This window comes from Montipora capricornis, chromosome 14 (genome assembly GCF_036669925.1).
Source record: "Montipora capricornis isolate CH-2021 chromosome 14, ASM3666992v2, whole genome shotgun sequence".
Lineage (NCBI taxonomy): Eukaryota > Metazoa > Cnidaria > Anthozoa > Scleractinia > Acroporidae > Montipora > Montipora capricornis.
The window spans coordinates 37178934-37198337 of record NC_090896.1 but is presented as its reverse complement, the minus strand read 5'-3'; the positions used below and the strand labels follow the sequence as shown (position 1 = coordinate 37198337).

Below are 19404 nucleotides of genomic sequence, written 5' to 3'. Positions count from 1 at the left end.
TTCCTTGTCACATACCAAAGCTGTTACTGAATGTCTACTGACAATAAATTTAAACTTTTGACAGAAAGTTTTCTTTTCCGGTCCCCACATTAAAAGCAAAATCGCATGATGAATGGTGAGATGCAAAATACAATGTACAGTGTAGGTTGCAGTTACTGTATTCATTTCTGGTATCTGGGTTTAATCAAATTTTCTATGGGATCAGCAAGAGACAGATGACAAGTACAATGTACATTGTGTACAGACCTCAATCTTGTAGAGGGTGTATTTATTTCTTCCAGGTTCCCAGGTTGTCTCTAAAGCAACCACAGTATTGGGAATAGAAATCAACTGACTTGGATGCATTCGTTTCACGCCCGCCAATGGGAGGCTGTCCTTTGCCTCATGACCCACACCTTCAATGTCTTGGCACAGCTCCTCTTTAGGTGTTCCGTAACTAATGCCAGCATCACTCTCAAACGACTCCTCTACAATAGCATGACTCCTTGACAAATGTCGCATCCCAGATGTGCCATGTGTCGTTGCCCCAGCTCTGGCAACGCTTACAAATGTCCCTTGTGGACCAGCCCCAAACTGATTTTCTGTAGAACCATCAATGCATTCTTTATCTGATATTTCACATGATTTTGTACTGCTGCTACTCAGGCTGTCAAATTTAAATGGTGGCTTGAAATTCGATACAAATTTCTTGCCAGCACTAAGAAATGCCTCACCAAAGGAAGATTCTGATTCTCTTGCTCCAAATCCTGCTTGGAAAGTTCTGTGGTCACTGCTGCCGTCTTCTCTGGCATTGTTTTCATCAGCATTATTCAAGGAAGATTCCTTAATATTATTCCCTGGATGATCTTTAGAGTCTTCCTTATCTTGTTTGTGGGCAGGCAATTCACACGTGGCTCTTTGGCCATTTAATTCATCCACAGATGAATCAGACATAACCTTTTCCTGGGACTCCTCAAAAGACGCTTGTTTAATGATTCTACCTCTCAACACTTTCACTTGAGTCTCAGGGGTGAATAGATCAAAATCATCAGCATGTTCCAATACTTCTTCACCTTTTTCAATGTATGGACCCACAATATCCTCATCACTGGACACAGACTTGAAACTGTCAGAGCTGCTACAGAAGCTTGTCTGGTAAAATGGTGAGCCAAAAGCTTTTCTAGGACTATGAGGGCTGTAAAATTCTTCATTATCTTGGCCAATAAAATCTGGCAGAGAAAGTTTACAAGGAACACTAGCAGATCTCTTGAGACCGTAGTGAACAGAAAATTGTTCAGAATTGTTCACTGTGACAGTCCTTTCCTCTGGTGCTGGAAAAGAAAAGCTTCTAGTTCTGAGTCTAGGGCAAGGAACAGCCTCCATGTCAGAACCCTCACCATCACTACCCTTTTCAGCAAGGATGGACCAAGAACAATATCCCCCCTCATTGGTTTCTGAACTATTGCAACAGGTCATTTCTTTAAAGCTTTGCAGAGTTTTAATTACATTGCTAGTACCTTCTACCTCGGCAAGTTTCTCCTTCATTTCTTCAAAACTCACTCCATCGAACGATTCATCTTTTGATGACGGACAAATTGCCCACGATGAAGTCAAGCTGGAGGAACTCACGTTTTCAAGTGATGATGGTGGGACGACTTCTGTAGAGCAATTGCTTCCCTTTTGATTTTCCTCTGCATCACAATTCTCTCTATTTTCCTCCAATGAGATCACCAGGTATGAATCTGCATTATCATGCTGGCTCTCTCCAATAGGAGGATGCCGGAGGGAGGATTCAGGCCACTGAAAATCAGACGCACAAGTCCCAGAAGAGGTGATTTCAATTCTCTCACCAACATCTTCCACCGAATCTTTACTTTCTTGCCTCGGAATCACCTCTAATTCTGATGAATTCATATCTGGAAAAGAAGTTACATTCTCAACTGATACCTCCCTGTATGCTTCATCATCCACTAGCTGTCTATCGTCTTTACTCGCACCATTACCCTGATCCATACCAATACCATTATCAGTATTTCTCACTTCTAAATCAGCAAACCCAGCATTTACATTGTCTGTAAGAATTTCAATCGCGGCTTCATAGATCCAGTCAGGATCTATCATAAGTTGAACGAGGGAAGACATGACTTGCACGGTTAATATTTCGCGCAAAATAAACCTTCCTGTATCGCAATTAAACGTGTCCTTGGGACTCAAAGCCGCTACAAGGGTATCAATAACGTTTCTCAAGTAAGAAAGTTCTTTTCCATGACTTTCCAACGCTGGTGGCTCAAAACTGAGCTGTGATTTGTATGTCTCGCAAAGCAGCTGTGACGACGAAATGCTCAACCTCAGTTTGGGATCTTTTGTTTTCACGATCGCCATTGCCTTGTTGAGCCTCTCTAAGTGTCCATGAAAAATAACGATGGCTTGTTCAACCAAGTAATGTGAATCTACTTGAGACGACCGCTTGTAACCTTCCAAACACAACACCTCGAGCAATTCTCGAGTATGGACGATAAAATGTTCTCCTTTCCCGACATTTTCGTACCATGTTCGAATAAAATCACGAATGATATTGGCGATCAGTTTTCTTAGTTCTTTTTCCAAGGGTTTAGGAAGCTCCTCGAGTCTGTCGGATCCGCCATCTCTATAGAAGGAGCTTTCCAATCGAAGAGGAGCTCCAAAACCAAACAACTCGGCAACCTTGAAAAATTCTTCCAATAGTCGATCAAGTCCCCATTTGTTGCTTAGAAAAAGGTGGGTAAGGCAAAAAGTTAAACCGGAAAGTAGTATGTAGACAAATAAAGATTTCAGTGAACATCCAACGAAAAAGATACAGGCCAGAACGAAGAACACCAACAGCCACCCCATTCTACGCCATGTTTCTGTTCAGTGCCAGGCCACCTGGCCATTTCGACCGGAAGAAGAAAAACTTGCCCGCCTCCTCCCTACTGCGTTAGCATTAACTTGCTCGTAAACCTTTTGAAATCCGGTCAAAGATAAAGTAATGATAAAAATATTGACTTTTCCCTGAAATAACAGGTTTGGTGTTTTCCTTTCTAATTTCCGAGGATACAAAAGGCAAATAACAAAATTAACTGCCGGAATTCATACATCAAATACCCTGATAGGGTTTCCTGTGACAACACTAAGCGGCCACTCCTTCAGTTTTCTGTTGACAAGAAACTCCTTGGCACAATGGCTGAACATCACTTCTATTCTGTCAAAACGGCTCTGCGCGTCGGAATTGTACAGATACTAGGCGGTCTTATAAGTATTGGCATTGGAGCTTTTAATACGAGAAATGAAAATCATGAAGCTTTCATCAAATTTAAGCCAGAGGGTTTACCTGTATGGTCCGGTGTGTTGGTGAGTTCGTATATTATAAAAGTTACTCAATCAGTCACGCAAAAAAATGTTCTTTGCAAAAGCTTCACAGGTTCTTGGTGAACCTTTAGGATTGCCGGTAAAAGATTTACAAAAAAGTGAAATGAAGACGAGCAGACAGTCTTTGCAACCGATGAGGTCTTCGAAAATTCGATCGCATTTTGTCATTTGATTTGTACTTAGATCTAATTGAGCTTCTAAAGTTGACTAGAGCCATGTTTTTTTTTTTAATCACCGTCGCTGGACAGAAATAGTATAGAATAACTTAAAAACCAATCCGATCCTGCGTTGGGTGTCCATGTATTAAGAATTTCAAAACAAAAAAGGGAATTTTGGTTGGTAGAACTTCTTAAATCCGCATCCACCCACACACCAATCCCACCAGAAGTCAACAAAAATTTCAACCCTCTAGTTATTTTGCAAATTTACCAAAAAAAAATCCATCAATGATGAAATGGTATATGAAATGAATCAATATCATTTGTCAATATCAATTGAAATGATTCATTCCTCACGGGACCATTAGAACCCACAAATGACCAGCTCCCAACGTCAGTGGCTTCATAGCTCAGTTGGTTAGAGCTTCGCACCGGAATCATGAGGTCACGGGTTCAAACCCCGTTGAAGTCCTGAATTTTTCAGGCTTCTCTACGCAATTGTAAAAATTGCGTTCATAACTGCGAAGATCATAGCTTCACTTGAAAAAATCAATCATTAGGATTTTGTTTTCAATGAACCCCCCCCCCCCCCCCCCAATTTTGGTTTGCAATTTTTGCCTTGGGAGAGGGGTGTGCATCTACTAAAGTGGAATGAAGAGTATGACTTCTGAAGCAACTTAAACCATTGACCCCTTAGAGTGTTACTTAAAATTAAAGATTTTACTCTTTCTAACGCTAGACGATTTTGCTCGTCAATGGGTGGCATACTATGGCGTTTGATGTGTCAGTGTGTTACTAGCAGCTATTTCTTATTTTCAAGAAAAACTTTTATTTCATTTTATTTTAAAGTGGCACTTTCGCACTTATAACATTCCTTACAACTCACTGAAGTGATATGGAATATAATATGGCATAAAGAGCTATTCGTATTAACTTTTGCCAACTTTCAGAGGTCAGCGTCTCTAACCTTGAAAAAGTGGCCAATTTTTTCAAGTTTCAATCCATTTCCATCCCCTCCATCCTTGGGTGCAAACAACAAAGAATAGCTTCAGTGCAATTCAATGGCCATTGGCAACAAAACTACATCATTACTCTTTGGTCTTCATAAATGCAAAGACCGCTTTTAGCGTTTTGAATTTTGACTAAAATAACGTGACACTGCCCCTTTAATAACACCACTGTACACTAACATAATTTACCTCACTATACTAGTAACAACAATAGTTTTTTACACGCAGAAATTAAACCAAATAGTACTTTAGACTGAGCAAAGGTCAACAGTGAGACCAATAAATAATACTTTATTTACATCAATCTCACACTCCCAGGATAGTAAAATGAAAATTAAATGTCTTTAAGCAGAATGGTTTGTGAATTTTTGTTGTTTCTTCTAATTGCTGCCCAAATTTTGAGCACTGAACCATGATCTACATTACATGTACCATACAGCTTCTGCCAGATTTATAGCCAAAGTTATGGCAGTAAGTTAATAATAAAGACGTTTAATAGACTAGGAACTTTTTAATGCTCCATTTTGGCTGAAATTTAATTAAATGGTGGAAATATTTTATTTTTTTGTTCTCAATCATGAAAAAGGCTCTCATAGTAATGGAAATCTTGTCATAAAGATCACCACTGTTTGTCCATTTTAATTTTCTCCAAGAGTAATTACAGCTCCTGTAAAGTGCTTAGCCAGACCTATCCTGAACAAATAAATGGGGCATGCAGAATGACAAAGAATGGAGATGTGCATGTATGACTTAACATACTATTTCTTAATGAATTAAAAAATGCTGGACTAAAATAATAACTACTTAATAACCGAGAGATAGGTTGTTACGTCAATAATTATCTCAAACTGAGGCCTTGCTGTATTGATGGGCAATAGCGAGGTCAATACAGCTATGTAGTCCCAGGTTTGAGATTTTTGCTGTATAAATGATCGAACGGTCAAGGTTATGAAGCTGTTTACTATATGGCTAACAGAACGGTTCTAAAGAGGAGAAACTAGTTTGCATGATCCATAATCAGCCTGTGGGCATTACGGGAGAATAATGCCCTAGCACTCAGCTGCTCTTAGCTAAATATCAGAGTGGGCATTATGTCGGCCAGAAATACAAGCCATATAATAAATAATAGTTATTGAAAGTTCCAATGAAAACCAAATCAAGCTATGGATGTTTCAATGAAATTTTGAAACATCCACCTCATACTGTATTGTTTTCTCATCTTTTCCACATGATGGCCAGCCAAATAGGACTGGAAGCCTTTGACCTTCTAATATTTCCCAGCCACTGTTAATGCTAATCCTTTCTCCTTTCAGTTTGCTGTGACTGGTGGCATGGGATGTCTAAGTTATAAACGACCTAAAAAACTAACAGTAAGTATTTCTAAAAATAAAAAAAACTGCAATCAAATTATGACAAATCTCTGAAGATGAAAATAATAGAGAAATGACCATCAGTCTTATTTTGGGGGAAAATTCCTCGATCATTCAATTGCATTGGTAGGATTTATCCAGAGTATATATACATGTGTGAAGATCATTAATTATTATTCTAATATCTCACAAGTTTGATGTCATCCTTCAATAAAATTTTTCAGGGATCTTTTGTTTATTTATAATCTACAGTCATGTACATGTACCATGATGTACTGTACCTACCCCTGACAATGGGTTAATCAGCTATCGCAGATGTCTGCCTTGTTGGTAGAGCACCTTGCTCAATCTGGTACCAAGGATATCATAATTTTTAATATCACTGATTCCCTAGGCTATTTCAGGTCATAATAATTATATATCCATGACCCTGATTGAAATCTGAAAGTGATTGTTAACTCTTGGGCTTAAAAGTCATTATTGCAGTCTCATGCATGTCAAGCTTTTGAACAGATCAGACTTTACATGTAACAGGGGTTTCATTTACAATTTTAAAGTAAGTGGGCACCCCTATATTATACTGTATGGTCTGGCTTTTGATCGTGAGACCTCCTTTGAGCAAAGGGAGGTACTGTACTCACTGTAGACGTGTGCTAGTACCCAGGTCCCGGCTTCTAATAAAACCCCTGCTGTAAGCAGGTTATTATTATGGTAGCCTACTTTGTACCATTTTGGTTTGAGTGGTATTACCTAAGCATACAACTACCGGTAAAGTAAGTAATTAACTTCCGGTCACGCCCTTCCAGTTTGGTTTCTTACACTGTTTTATTTACCAGTATTTGTGTCTTAAACCAAGTGGTACACTGTAAGCTTCAAATTCTAGCCTAGGGTCTTTTCAGATATGACAGTCAATCAAGGAACTGCCACCTATTGTTGTGTTGCTGTATTAAAGACACTCTTAACATCCATAGTTAAAAACTTTTTAACTATGCTTTAATTAATTTATGAACCTCTCTAGTAAAATGTTCTTATTTGATGGATGCAGCCCAGTCAAAATGTGCCAGCAGCCGGCTATTTTGCCGCCTACAACACAATACACTGTATCTGCCACTTACTTCAAATTCACATTTATCAGACTTGACATTTATAGCCAGCTTGCCTACTACTGGAAAACATTTTGACTGGGCTGTGGATGATACCTATTGTTTTTTTCCACAGATTCATGTCTTCTTGGTGCTGTGCATCTTAATAATTATAACTAGTATCCTTATGTTCTGGATTATCATGCCACTGATTCTGTCGGGAGACAAGGAAATAGAATGGAACTTGTTCTTTGGCTCCTTTCTTGGTGTCGTAGCACTAACATTTGTTGTCAGTATGAAGGGATCATTTGTTGCTTTCAAAGCCTCATTTTTCCAGTACAACTGCTTTAACAAAGCCCCTCGATCACAGGTAAACCTGTCAGTTTAAATTTGTTACATGGTTTGCAATACACATGTTAATTAACTCCTAGTACCATTCCAAACATTTATTTCCTTCATTGCTTTAATACTTTCTAAAGCAACTAATTACAAGTTACATGTACATGTATTACTCTGTCTAATGCTAAATTATTCTACTTGTCAATGAATAACAGTAATAAATTTTACCGGTAATAGCCGACTTTCGATGTACATATTAAAATTCAGTCCTGAACAAAAGGCATCATCTCGATGCTCTGGGGAATAAATGTAAGGATTGCTCTGACTTTATTCCCCGGAGCCTCGATATGATGCCTTTTGTTAAAATTGGACTGAATTATCGAAAGTGGGCTATTCCTAGCTGTGAAAGGGTTAAAAGCAAGCCATTTTTTTTTAGAACTCTGACCGGACAAGGAGAGTGCGGCTAAATCGTTTATTGTGCTTATAATACTATCCAGTGAGTGTGGAACGGTTCTGTAGTACTCAAAATTTAAAAAAAAATTCCAGGTTGTCCCTCTTGCAAAAACCGGGCAACTACATGTACATGTAAATCTATAAATTTGGTACATGTAGCCCTGATAAAATTAATACTTGATTGTCTATTACCCCTTCAATTAAATGCACGCCGTATTGAGATGCAATCACCGGCATGGCATTGGAGCTTGAGTATCCTATACAAGTAGTTCTAAGTGCATATGACTGTCCCTTTTTTTTTTTTTGAGAGTCTGGGTTTAAGATTTGGACTGTTGGAGTCTCCAATCTCCATCACCTACATTGTACATGTTTGAAACATTGTCTCTTGAATTTTCCCATCTGACAATTTTTTGTAAAAGCCACAGATATTCAAAATTTTCAAAATGGCCAGCAGCAGCAAATTAATTATTGTTAACTTCGCACTACTACATGTAAGTGTATCAGATTTGTGTGTTGTTTTTTCTTCAGGCAACCAGGCCTTTCACTGTACGGAAAAAACTAGTTGCCGGTTAACTATCTGGTCGTCTGGGATGACCGGATAGTTACATGTAACTTAATAAAGTTCCTTTATTAAATTTCAAGCACTGGTATTTGTAGCACGAAAGAAAATAGACAGTGCAAAGCCTAATAATTATTCATTTCATTCATTAATTTTATAAAAGTGTACTTTAAGCTTATGGAACTTTGACACAAACATGGAAAATGGACAGTCTTACTTGTGCCAAAATGCCATTACTCCAGTAGTTAAGGATGGTGCCTACTATTGTTATTGCACATACGTTCTGCACATCTCAAGATCCTTGGATTTCTTATGGGTGGTGCTTATTAATAAAGGGATATTTTTGTGCGGTTCAAAACTATGTGGAGAAAGAAGAACTTAATAAGTGCTCTTGGTATCCAAAAAGAAAATTGGGGTAACCAGGCATTTTTCAGAGATAATTAAAGCTTCAATTTGGAAAAGAATGCCATACATTGCTTTGTATGTAAAGCTTTTTGCAAATATTGTTGATTAATTATCTTCGAAAAATGCGTGTTTACATGTACCCCTAATTTTCTTTTTGGATTTCAATAACACTTGTTATTAAGATCTGCTTTTCCTGTCCCATTAAGAGTATTTTGAGAACTTTCTGTGTGTTAAGAACTTTATTATAAAATTCTCATGATATACATGTCTGTGATTTCAAAACAGTTCTTTTGCTTAAGTCAGTTTTTTTTTCCCTCAGGAACCTGAGCGTGTAGAACTTAACTCGTCATCAGCTTGTATGATTAGGTTCGAATCAGATAACACACCACAGGGAACCAGAGAGGGAAGAAGGGTAAGTTGGCATTCCTAGAAGCCTTTGGCTTGCTCACACATTTGGTAGTATCATTCTTCCATTTTTTTTACCCAGGCATATATATATTTTTTTGTTTTTGGTTTTGTTTTTTTTTGGTGAGGGGGGGGGCGGGGGAGAGCAGGGATGGGGTAGTGGTGATAGCATTCAGCTCCAACCAATGTGGCCCCCGTTCAATTCCGGACTCGTGGCGATACAGTGTATGTGGGTTAAGTTTGTTGTTGGTTCTTTACTCTGCTTCCAGAGGTTCTTCTCTGGGTTCTCTTGTTTCCCCCTCCTCAAAAAAATTAACATTTTAAAATTGCAATTCAATCAAGTGCAGGACCTCCCTGAAAACAACTTTCGAGTGAGTGGAGCTTCCTGGGTAAATATCATTAATTAATTATTGATTTCAATCGCTTACAATACTTTTGAATGGATCAGCTCTTCAAAAGAAAGCTGTAGTTATAAAAAGATTGATGAATTGTAAATTAACCCTGACCCCATTCCGAGGTTACAAACTGATGGTGATAATAAAATCCAATAATGTTGGTCTGGACTACACTACTTGCCTTTTTCACGAGGCCGAGCAGAAAAACATGCCAAACATATGCATGGCTATGGCCTTTTTAATGAAGATGTTTCCATGAAACGTTTTTCATAGGAAACAAAAATTAATAGGACCATCATCTTGCACACACTAGGTTCACGGTTTTAGTCACGATTCAGACGCGGTACTTTTCATGAGCCGAACCTAATACATTGAATTAATAGCAATTTCAGTTTGGAACGGGTCAGCCGTTCTTTTCGCTTGGAGTAGCTGGGATTTTCGGCTTCAGCACGGCTGCGGATCGGCTGTGATTCAGACGTCGAATTTTTCATGTGCCGAACTTAATGCACAAACCATGTTTTGCCGTCCACTCAAAAGCCGCTGACAAAATGAATTGGTTTTCTTGAAAATCCATTAGGAACGGCCGTGGATCGGGCAATTAAGTTTGACGTCTGAATCGGCAGGCGTTCTTTAATTTGTGGCGGTCGAAACTCTCATTACGTTCGGATCATGAGAAGTACGGCGTCTGAATCGGGCCTTACTTGAAAAATCAAACCTACCCTAAAGCTATAGGGAGGCTTGCACAGTCTCTATCAGCACTTCAGCGGTTACCTCAAATATTGATAAAGCCCAGAGTATTGGCTCTACGGTACTGGTGTCCTCCTGCTTAGGAATCGGACCTTCCAGTGCTTCAGAAGATTGACCAGAGAATCTGCTGTTGTCTTTGTTACAGGAATCAAGGACATCAAGATCGCAAAGTCTACTTTCTTCCGCGCCACACCCGTACTCACATCACTCCACACCATATTCAAACCACTCCTCTCACAGGCAACAAAGGTCAAGAGGTTATTCAAGCCAGAGTGGGGTGGAGAGGGAAGCAAGAATGGCACAGCATGATAACAGACCCCCTCCTCCCCCATACCAAACACTAAAGCTTCCTCACTTGCCTTCTTATACGGAGGTGGATATTTCCGCTCCTCCTCCACCCTATCGGGAGAAAAAGGAAGGTAGATAACGTAAAGGGATGCTTATGGACAGATAAATCTCTTTTGAACCAATGAAAGCTAAAGGCACCATAAACGCTTTGTGATGTCTCCTTTGTTTGGGCCATATTGGTTCGTTTAAACAAAAGAAAGAACTTTTCACAAGGTAGAATTAAATTCCCAAAGGACCCTTTGGACTTCCAATAACTTCATTTCTAAAAGAAAATGGTAACCTTCCTAACTCGGTTTCTATTAAAACCGTGAGGATGACATAAGGGCCATTTATATGGAAGAAAATAAGACGCGTCTTAAATAAAACGCGAACTGCTCGTATGAATGGTACAAAACAAGCATTTACGTCTTATTTTAGACGCGACTTTCATAAGACGAGTGTTATCTTGGGAACAGAATTTGTGACTGTTCTTATTTTGTTCGCGTCTTAAATAAGACGTGAACTTCCTCGTATAAACGGTTTCGCGCCCTAAATAGGACGTGAACGATAAGTGCGCATGCCTGTCACCTGCGTGACGACAACAACAACATGGTCATTTTATTGACGAGTCACCCAGGCAAAAAAATGGCTTTCCAGTCAGGCTCAAAAACACCATCATCATCATCATCATCATCAGTCCTTTTTGCACCATGGGACGCATAAGGCCTCTATAGTCTCTCTCCAGCGGGAGCGGTCTTGTGCCATCTTTCGAATTTCACTCCAGGTCAGGTGCATGGACTTCAAAAGCACCAACAAAACAGAAAAACACTTGGACTTTGGTGGAAGAGAAAGAGTTCCCTTTGCCGGGAACTGGCAATCGCGGAACAACTTGATAACTGCGTGAGAAGCGCCGGTGTAAGTGTTTTTTTATAATCAATTGAATTGAAAGAGTTTTCAATTCGCAACTTTGCGGATGAAAAGTACAAAAGGTGGTAACTGTGAATTAACAGTTATTCTTCGAGGGCGTGCTAGATTTATAAGACGCGAACCATTTACACCAGATGTTCGCGTCTTATGTAGGACGCGAGCGTATAAATGTTAATGGTACAGTTCGCGTGCTATTTAAGACCATCGTTGCTGAGACGCGTCTTATTTTCTCCCGTATAAATGGCCCTATTGTGTCTTAACACAAATATTGCAGAGTTATTTTGACACTAACTGACATGAACAACGTCGTTTCTGGCCAAGCGTTGCAAACGAAAGAAATCAAATAGGCCTTCAAAGCAACTACACGTCGCCGAGTGCCAAATAGGCGTGGTTTTGATGAAAATATGGCTCAAACGTTTTTTTTTTTTAATGAAAGAATGGCACGCCCTTTTTCTAACTAAAACTGAAAGCAATCGCCCGATTACCGGCAACACTCCTTTAAAAACTACTTTATTTGTGGCGGATAAATTATGGTCCAGTGGGAGCCTCGTTCTTCGAATTTGCTCAGATTTAGGCTGTCGTGTTTTGAAGTCTAGCGATATCTTTAAAGAAGGCAAACACACGCATCTTTTACGGCAAATCAGTGCTAGCTACCAAGTTGCAGGGTGTGCGTTGCCAGAAGTTTCTTTTTTCTCTCAGGTAGAGTAAGGAAGTGCTTTATGAGATTAAATTTTGGAGTTCAGTTTTGAGTTCACTTTAGCCGCATTATTAAATTGACTTCAAGTTTGACATCTTGTTTATATGTAAAAATACACTATTCACTATAAAAGTATGAGAGATAACAAAGAATCCATGGATAGAACCTTCCCTTGGAGCCTTGCCATCTCTTAAAGTAAAAACACAACCTATCTCCCAGGGCCTTTCCCAAAGCGAAGGGAATGGTCCTGGGAACGAGGTTGATAAAGTAAAGTAACTGGATTATTTTATTGCAATCCATGCTCACGGTGGTGACCTTGCAATAGCCTCACTACCTTTCACGTGCTGGTCATTTAGCAGTTGTCACCCAACAAACAACTTAAATATCAAGCATTGCTGATTTGCAGCTGTTTTATCAACCGATAACTAACCCAGGAAACTTGAAAGATTAAATGCTGAATTTAAAGCGAACATTTGTAAATACGCACGAAGTAGGTGCCCAGTGGTCACAACAGAACTGTGAAGGACTGTTTCAGATTACACTGGATTTAACGTAGAATGCCCCCGATTTGTGAATAAATCATAAGAGTTAGAGAAGCGGTTCTAATGTGTTTGGTCTCAGAGCGTGTATTAAATAGAAATAGCTTTAAAGACATTATTTTTTTACCAATTTACCATTAATTCTAGCTCGTTTTTACAGCGCACCTAACCTCAGAATTTTTTGCTATGAAAGAGAAAGATACTGGGCCCGGTTGTTCGAAAGCCGGTTAACCTAATCCAGGATTAGCGTGAACTTTGGTTTCATTTTTTCAACTTTTTGGTGAAAATTTCTTTTGCTTATTTTCGTTTTTCAAGATTGACTTCCTCTAATGTTAAGTCTTGCCGAATATCAGCGTGGAACAGCATTTGCGAGTAGAGAAATAAACTCCTTGGTTAATTTTTAATCTGGGATTAGCGTTAATCGGCTTTTGAACAACTGGGCCCTGGTGTTCATTTGTCCCATGGCCGAGGCAGTGAGAGGCATGGGCCTATTCCTTGGATGACGTCATAAACTACTTTGCATTATAATAGACCTCTTTAGCTTGTACATTTTGTTTTCCCATTTCAGACCACGTGATGTTACTCTAGGGAAAACTTTCTTTCAAATGTCGTCCTATGCACGTGAATATGTATGCATAACTTATGAAAAAACAAAAGGAAAATTTCCTTGAGAACATCACGTGGTCTGAAATGGGAAAACAAAACGTACAAGCTAAAGAGGTCTATTTTGAAAAGAACTTAGGCAATGTAAATTAGTTCTTGACGTCATTGAAGAAATAGACCCATACCAATCACTTGCCTGGCCGTGGGACAAATGAATGCCAGCTTTGTTATTCTCTAATACCTCACGCATTAGGCCTATTAAGAGTAAAATCTAGAGACGTAAAGGGAAAATATGTGTTAGACATTTAACTCTTTGCAAAAGAAAATATTTGAGGTTAGGTGCAGTTTAATTTTGACGTGGAATGCTTTAGGATCTCGCCCGAACTTCAGCCGATGCCTCTTCTCGCTAATCTACTCTAGGAGAGAGGCGTGTGAAATGCTGCCCGGTGATGTAGAAACTAGTAGAGGAGGCGTCGGAAATTTCAGGCTATACACGGTCCTTATCCGAGGAGTATGTTAGCCTTCATTTACATAGATATTTAAAATCGTGAAATCATCATTTCCAAAAAGGTTAAACGAAAGTCAACCAGGCGTGCTGCCCTTTATGAACTCGTCGTGTAACAACTATCCAATCAGATCAGAGAACGTATGCGAATCTCTAGCCTTTGTTTTCCATCGTGTAAGCAATAAGTTAAAGGGGCCCTGTTGTGCTAAATTTGCTGTTTTTAGGTCAAAAGCTCACACGTGTAACATTCCTGACAACCCAACGAAAAGATATGAAATGTATTTATGGCACAAAGAGCTATTCGTATTTAATTTTTGGCGACTTTCTGAAGACAGCGTCTCCAAAATTGAAAAAGCTGGCCACTTTTTTCAAGTTTCAATCTAAATCCATCTCTCCATCCTTGACCGCAAACAACAAAGAATAGCTTCAGTGCACGTCAATGCTTATTGGTATCAAAACTACAACTTTTTCTTTTTGGTCTTTAGTGATGCAAAGACGTCTTTTAGTGTTTTGAATTTTGACTAAAATATCATGACACTGCCCTTTTTGAGTTTGCATAGGAAGCAGAAAAGTTTGGTAAGCGGTCAAAGGCTTTAAACTTGAAAAATCAAGTTTGTGTCTTTGGACGCCTTTCTTATTCGCTTTGGCTCAAACAGCTGGTCACGGGTGTTCCACAGAGCACTGACCGAATGTCGGTTTGTCGCTTGCAACTATCGCGGCGATAGTTTTTTTAAGGCGACATCAATAATCGCAGCGATAGGATAGTTTTAATTCGTATTGGAGGGTCTCTTAAGTGGCCAACGTATGATCAGTTAAAATAATCATGAACCTGAAAGCCCCAGCAAACAGCTTGAACATATTTGCTTAAACATCCGTTCAATTTTGTTGAACAGCGATGATGGAACCGCTTGACCACCCCCGCGCGCGCTGTCCTTTCAACCGTGTTGGAACATGTTGAATTAGTTTAAAAGCGTTTCAACTTTGCTTCAACAACCATTCAACATTTCTTTTGTTTTCGCGAATGTTACATGAACTTGAAGCCGTTTGCCCCCCTCCTCTCCCCTCCCCTCCCACTTTTAACAGATCCTTTTAACATTGTTGGGTATGCGCCTGCGCATTAATTGATCTCTCAATGACGTGCCCATATCCGTATCCATAGTAACAATCGCGTCTGCAGCCTGGAAACCGGGCTTCGCGAAGCTTTGTTGAAATAAATGTTGATGATGTGTTGAACCCGTTTGCCTACCTCAGCAGTCAACTTCGTACAACAAAATCGAACGGATGTCGAATCCCTTTGCCTGGGCCTTTGCTAACGCCGGCCTTGCAAAAAAAATAATAAAGGAAAAACTCAGTGCAGATTTGCAACTCAGAGGATTTTCTAAGGCAATATTTTATTTTCTTGCAATCTGTTAATTCAGCAGCTGTACACTTTTCTTGAGCAGGTTTCATTGTTTTGCACTAAACGTTTCAATTCAATCTGAAAGAACAGAAAAAAGCGTTACAGAGTGCTTCACAACGATAAGTATGAAAAGAAATATTCCAAATCAGGCATAACGTGATTAAACTCCGCCTCCCCCCCCCCCCCCCCCTCCGCAATCGCCAGAGAACTGTCCCCGTGGGAGAAGGTCAACACTAATTCCCATCCGTCAAACTGACATTGGACATTTCGTTACAATTACACGACGCAATATCCCATCTTTGCACGAGAAGATTATCGCTGCATACATACATACATACATACATACATACATACATACATAACTTTATTTAGTAAAGCAGGTCAAGAGGAAAAAAGCAACTTTACAGCTGATGTGGACCTACTGTAATAAAATTAACGATACATACATATGGTAGTGATTATACTTTGAATAAATAAGATAAATAATCGCTAAAAATAAATAAAGCATAAAATATGTATTAATAAAAATCGGCATGCTTATTATAAACTTCTGAGCTGTCTTTTTCAAAAGTGACATTCATAACAGTATGTTTTAACTGCTTCAGTCCATTTTTAAAGCCTGTTTGATTAGAAAAAGATCTTACACTATCAGACAGGGAATTCCAGGCGATTGCAGCCCTGTGTACAAAGGAATTACGACCGAGCTCAGTGTTTGGTCTATTAACTAAAATATTTAAAGATTTCCTAAGATTATAGTAAAAAGAATGAAAACAGGCAGAATTAGAGCCTTAGTTCAACACGAAATAGCGTTCCTAAGCAAAGCCGTGCTGATCTACAGTATTTAGGTATAAAAACCACTTTGAAGACGTTTAGCTTTTACTTTTACGTTTTGCTGGGTACTACTATGTCAATACTCTAAAAAAAATCGATTTTCTAGGAGCTTGTCTCGGTAGTCTACTGGATATTGGAATATGCAAGGAGACCCCATCGATCCGGGTTCAACTCTTTGGCTTGCCTAATCTGAATGTTCTCTGCACATTGAAATGTTTCACCGCAAGTCTGAAGTAGATTGTACGTAGTGTAAGTTGAATAAAAAGGGAAATGTCAGATTGAGGAATGGCAATGAATGTTGAGCGTGGGAGAATTGGCCGAAGCGGAAATGCCATAATACTCTTTGTTTGTCCACCCAAATTTTGAATAAGCAGTGTGTTCTGTTTCTCTTGGGACTTACAATGTTCCCAAGAGAAAACAAACAATGGTTAATTATTAAATTCGGGACGTCACCGAACACAAGCGGTCAGAGCGGATCGAATCCTAAGCATGCGCATTCAAGTCTCAGCGCAGTAACCTGAGTAACCAACCGTTTTACGATCTTTACCTAATCTTCTTCTTCTTCATCCGAAGAATGGTCTCCGTTACGTGATACCGGGCGATGTGGTCTCGGCAGCCGATGATATCCAGTCCACGGCATTGGTGGCAAGGGCGGTAGATGTCCGCAATAGCAGCGCTTTTTGTACGGCATAGGCATGTGTGGATCACTGAAATGTGACGCAAGGGGTTAATGATTTCACTGGTTTTGAATTCACTATTTCAAAATGATTACTAGAGCGAGCCCATCACAACGATCGCAGTCAATCGAAGGATGTTTAAATTTACTCGAAGAAAATTTACGTAAGTCAAGATTGTTTCGCAGGTTTTTTCTGATTGGTCGGAAAAATCGCATGGGATAATTCAGCCAATCACGAAGAAAAAAAGATAAAAACCAAGCGAATTGCATGATTGAAATTAATGACAAATGCTTTGACAATAATGGACAATTGCGGGAACCCGTAATCATGAGCCTATATAACGGCATTTTCACCGATCAAGCTAATTTTAGACGAGCTCTTAAATGAGATTTGCCGTGCATGAGTGGCCATTCTCAATCGCATGGATAATGACTCGGTCTGTTAAAACGCCGTTGCCCAAATACAATTAGAGAGTTTAAGCAAAGAAGACGATTACGGTAACGAAAACGTCATTACAACATATTTTATATATATGCTCAAGTTGTCGTCAAAACCTAAAATATGGTGAGTTCAAGTTGTTGTTTTGTCGAGTACTGGAAAGAAATGTACGGAAATCCGTGTTTCACGTGCAGCACGAATGTTTTTCCTTTTTCAACCAATACAATTCTTGCTTTGTGGCGTTGCCTTAGCCGTCGTTATTAAGTTGTACTCTCCTAGTCATGGGATCCTGACAATTAATAGAGAGCTTAAGTACGCGCGTTTTTGAGACGCGGACGGCAAACGGAAGAGAACCTTTCGCGTGCCAGGACAGTGATGTCTCCCAGATTTTTATACCAATCATCTCTAATGGAGTAAAGATAATTAGCAACGTAAATGTGGTCGTGTAAAGACAGAGGTCCCATGATTTATGAGTCAATGAGTCATGAGTCAATGAGACTCACAGTCAATATAGCAATAATTTATTGATTAAGCCTAAGCCCTCGCTTCAGTGATTAGGCCTAAGCACTCTCTGGAATTTTAGCTTTCATTTTAAGGGTTAGGGTAACTGCACTAACTCATTGATATTCGTAAAGACAAGTTAAAAGGGAAAGCAGCTCACTTCAGGTTGTCGTCCGGGTCTCAAAAACGCGGGTGCTTAAGCTCGCTAATTATTCTAAGAGCGCGCGTTCGATAGAGCGAGTTTCAATCGAGTGTCGTAAAACCAAAACCAAAGTAATTACTTTGGCCAATCAAAAATGACGAAGACAATCCAGTAAACCAATCAAAACACAAATTGCGGGAAAATATGCACGCGCGAGCCACGATTGGTTTTGGTTTCACTTCTGATTGGTTGAAAAAGTGGCACGAGAACTTCGAACCAATCACTGAAACCAAGGTAATTCGCTAATTACTTTCGACACTCAATTGAAAACCGCTCTACGAACCTATAATACAAGTGTATAGTGCCGAAGTGGCTACAAGCAAGCACATCCAACAAGAGCGAATGGAATAATTGTCTTGTTAATTTTCAAAACTTTTTGAACGTTTGATCACTTGGACATATCGCTTTTGGCCACAATTTTTTTGAGGTGGCGACACTTAACCCGATGATATAATCTGTGCGCTGAGAATCAACTGAGACTTGGGGATCCGGTCAATCAGGACGCTAGAATCGAGAATCCAAGGTTGAAGATTTAATAAAAATTACAACCAAATTTATTCAGTTCTCCATTGACGATTATGCGTAATTAAGAAACACAATAAAATGAATTAAAACTTCGAATTTTACTGAAAGTATACCAGAATATTAAGAGTGCTGTTATCATAAAGTATGTTTTTTTTGAAGCAGGTTAAATCAACTGAAAGCCGCCAAAAGGGAACTTTTGTGATCATTTATTTTACGACAACTGCGAGAAATTGATTACCACCGTTCCAAATTCAGTCGACCTTGCTTAAGAGAAAACGGGCCCCATGCTTCCACAAGTCTGATGTAGTTCAGTGGTAAAGCATAGAATAACGTAATTAGGCAAGTCATAGGTTCCAGCATTCGGATATGTTTCCGAGTCTTTCCGAGACACCATCGATATATACACAACTTAACGCGCAATAAATTCAATTTAAAGCGACCTATAACATTAAACAAAACTAGCTTAGTTTGAACATTTTTCAATATTAAAAAGTTAAAACTGATTACCTGTAGAGCTCCATTCCTAATTTTTCAAGAAGAGGTTTTCCTTTAGTAACACTAGCTTCGTCATCATCTTCAACTGGAGCGCTGTAGCTAAGAGAAACGACAACAAGAAAAATTGTAATTTGTAGAACTGATGTCCTCTCCATTTTTTTTTTTAAATTCCCCGGCGCACCAAAGGCGTTTTCTCTAGGGGGCGCGAGTTCTAGTTGTACCTTTTAATCAGTTGAAATCCTTGTTTATATAGCGCATTATGATGGCTTAAAGCTAATATAAATAATACGACAAGAACAAAACCATCTAAAAATGCATTGTCTCTTTCAATATATATTAATATCATTAAATATCGCGTTCTTATAATAAGTGCATTACTACAATACCGATATCTTTTTCAGAAATAACGTAATGACGATCTGGAAAGGACTACTGTAACGAAGACAATT

General features: G+C 39.2%; 2 protein-coding genes and 1 long non-coding RNA gene across 3 annotated transcripts in view; 1 reads left to right on the top strand and 2 right to left on the bottom strand.

Moving 5' to 3' along the window:
* LOC138032714 (uncharacterized) overlaps positions 1–2867 on the bottom strand; it is a 21531-nt gene extending 18664 nt beyond the window's left edge. Inside the window, exon 1 of the mRNA XM_068880419.1 lies at positions 247–2867. Within this exon, the coding sequence (XP_068736520.1) occupies positions 247–2850 (2604 nt within the window). The 5' untranslated portion in view covers positions 2851–2867. The remainder of the gene's footprint in view (positions 1–246) is intronic.
* A 295-nt stretch (positions 2868–3162) lies between these two features.
* Positions 3163–12833, top strand: LOC138032717 (uncharacterized). Its single transcript, XM_068880425.1, has 5 exons — positions 3163–3348; positions 5848–5904; positions 7123–7356; positions 9062–9154; positions 10435–12833. The coding sequence occupies exons 1-5, from the start codon at positions 3178–3180 to the stop codon at positions 10714–10716; spliced, it is 837 nt and encodes a 278-aa protein (XP_068736526.1). The 5' UTR covers positions 3163–3177; the 3' UTR covers positions 10717–12833.
* A 2428-nt stretch (positions 12834–15261) lies between these two features.
* Positions 15262–19179, bottom strand: LOC138033045 (uncharacterized). Its single transcript, XR_011128552.1, has 3 exons — positions 18968–19179; positions 16665–16824; positions 15262–15364 (listed from the first exon to the last, which is right to left on the bottom strand). It is a non-coding gene; the product is annotated as an uncharacterized lncRNA (long non-coding RNA).
* Positions 19180–19404: the final 225 nt, after the last annotated feature.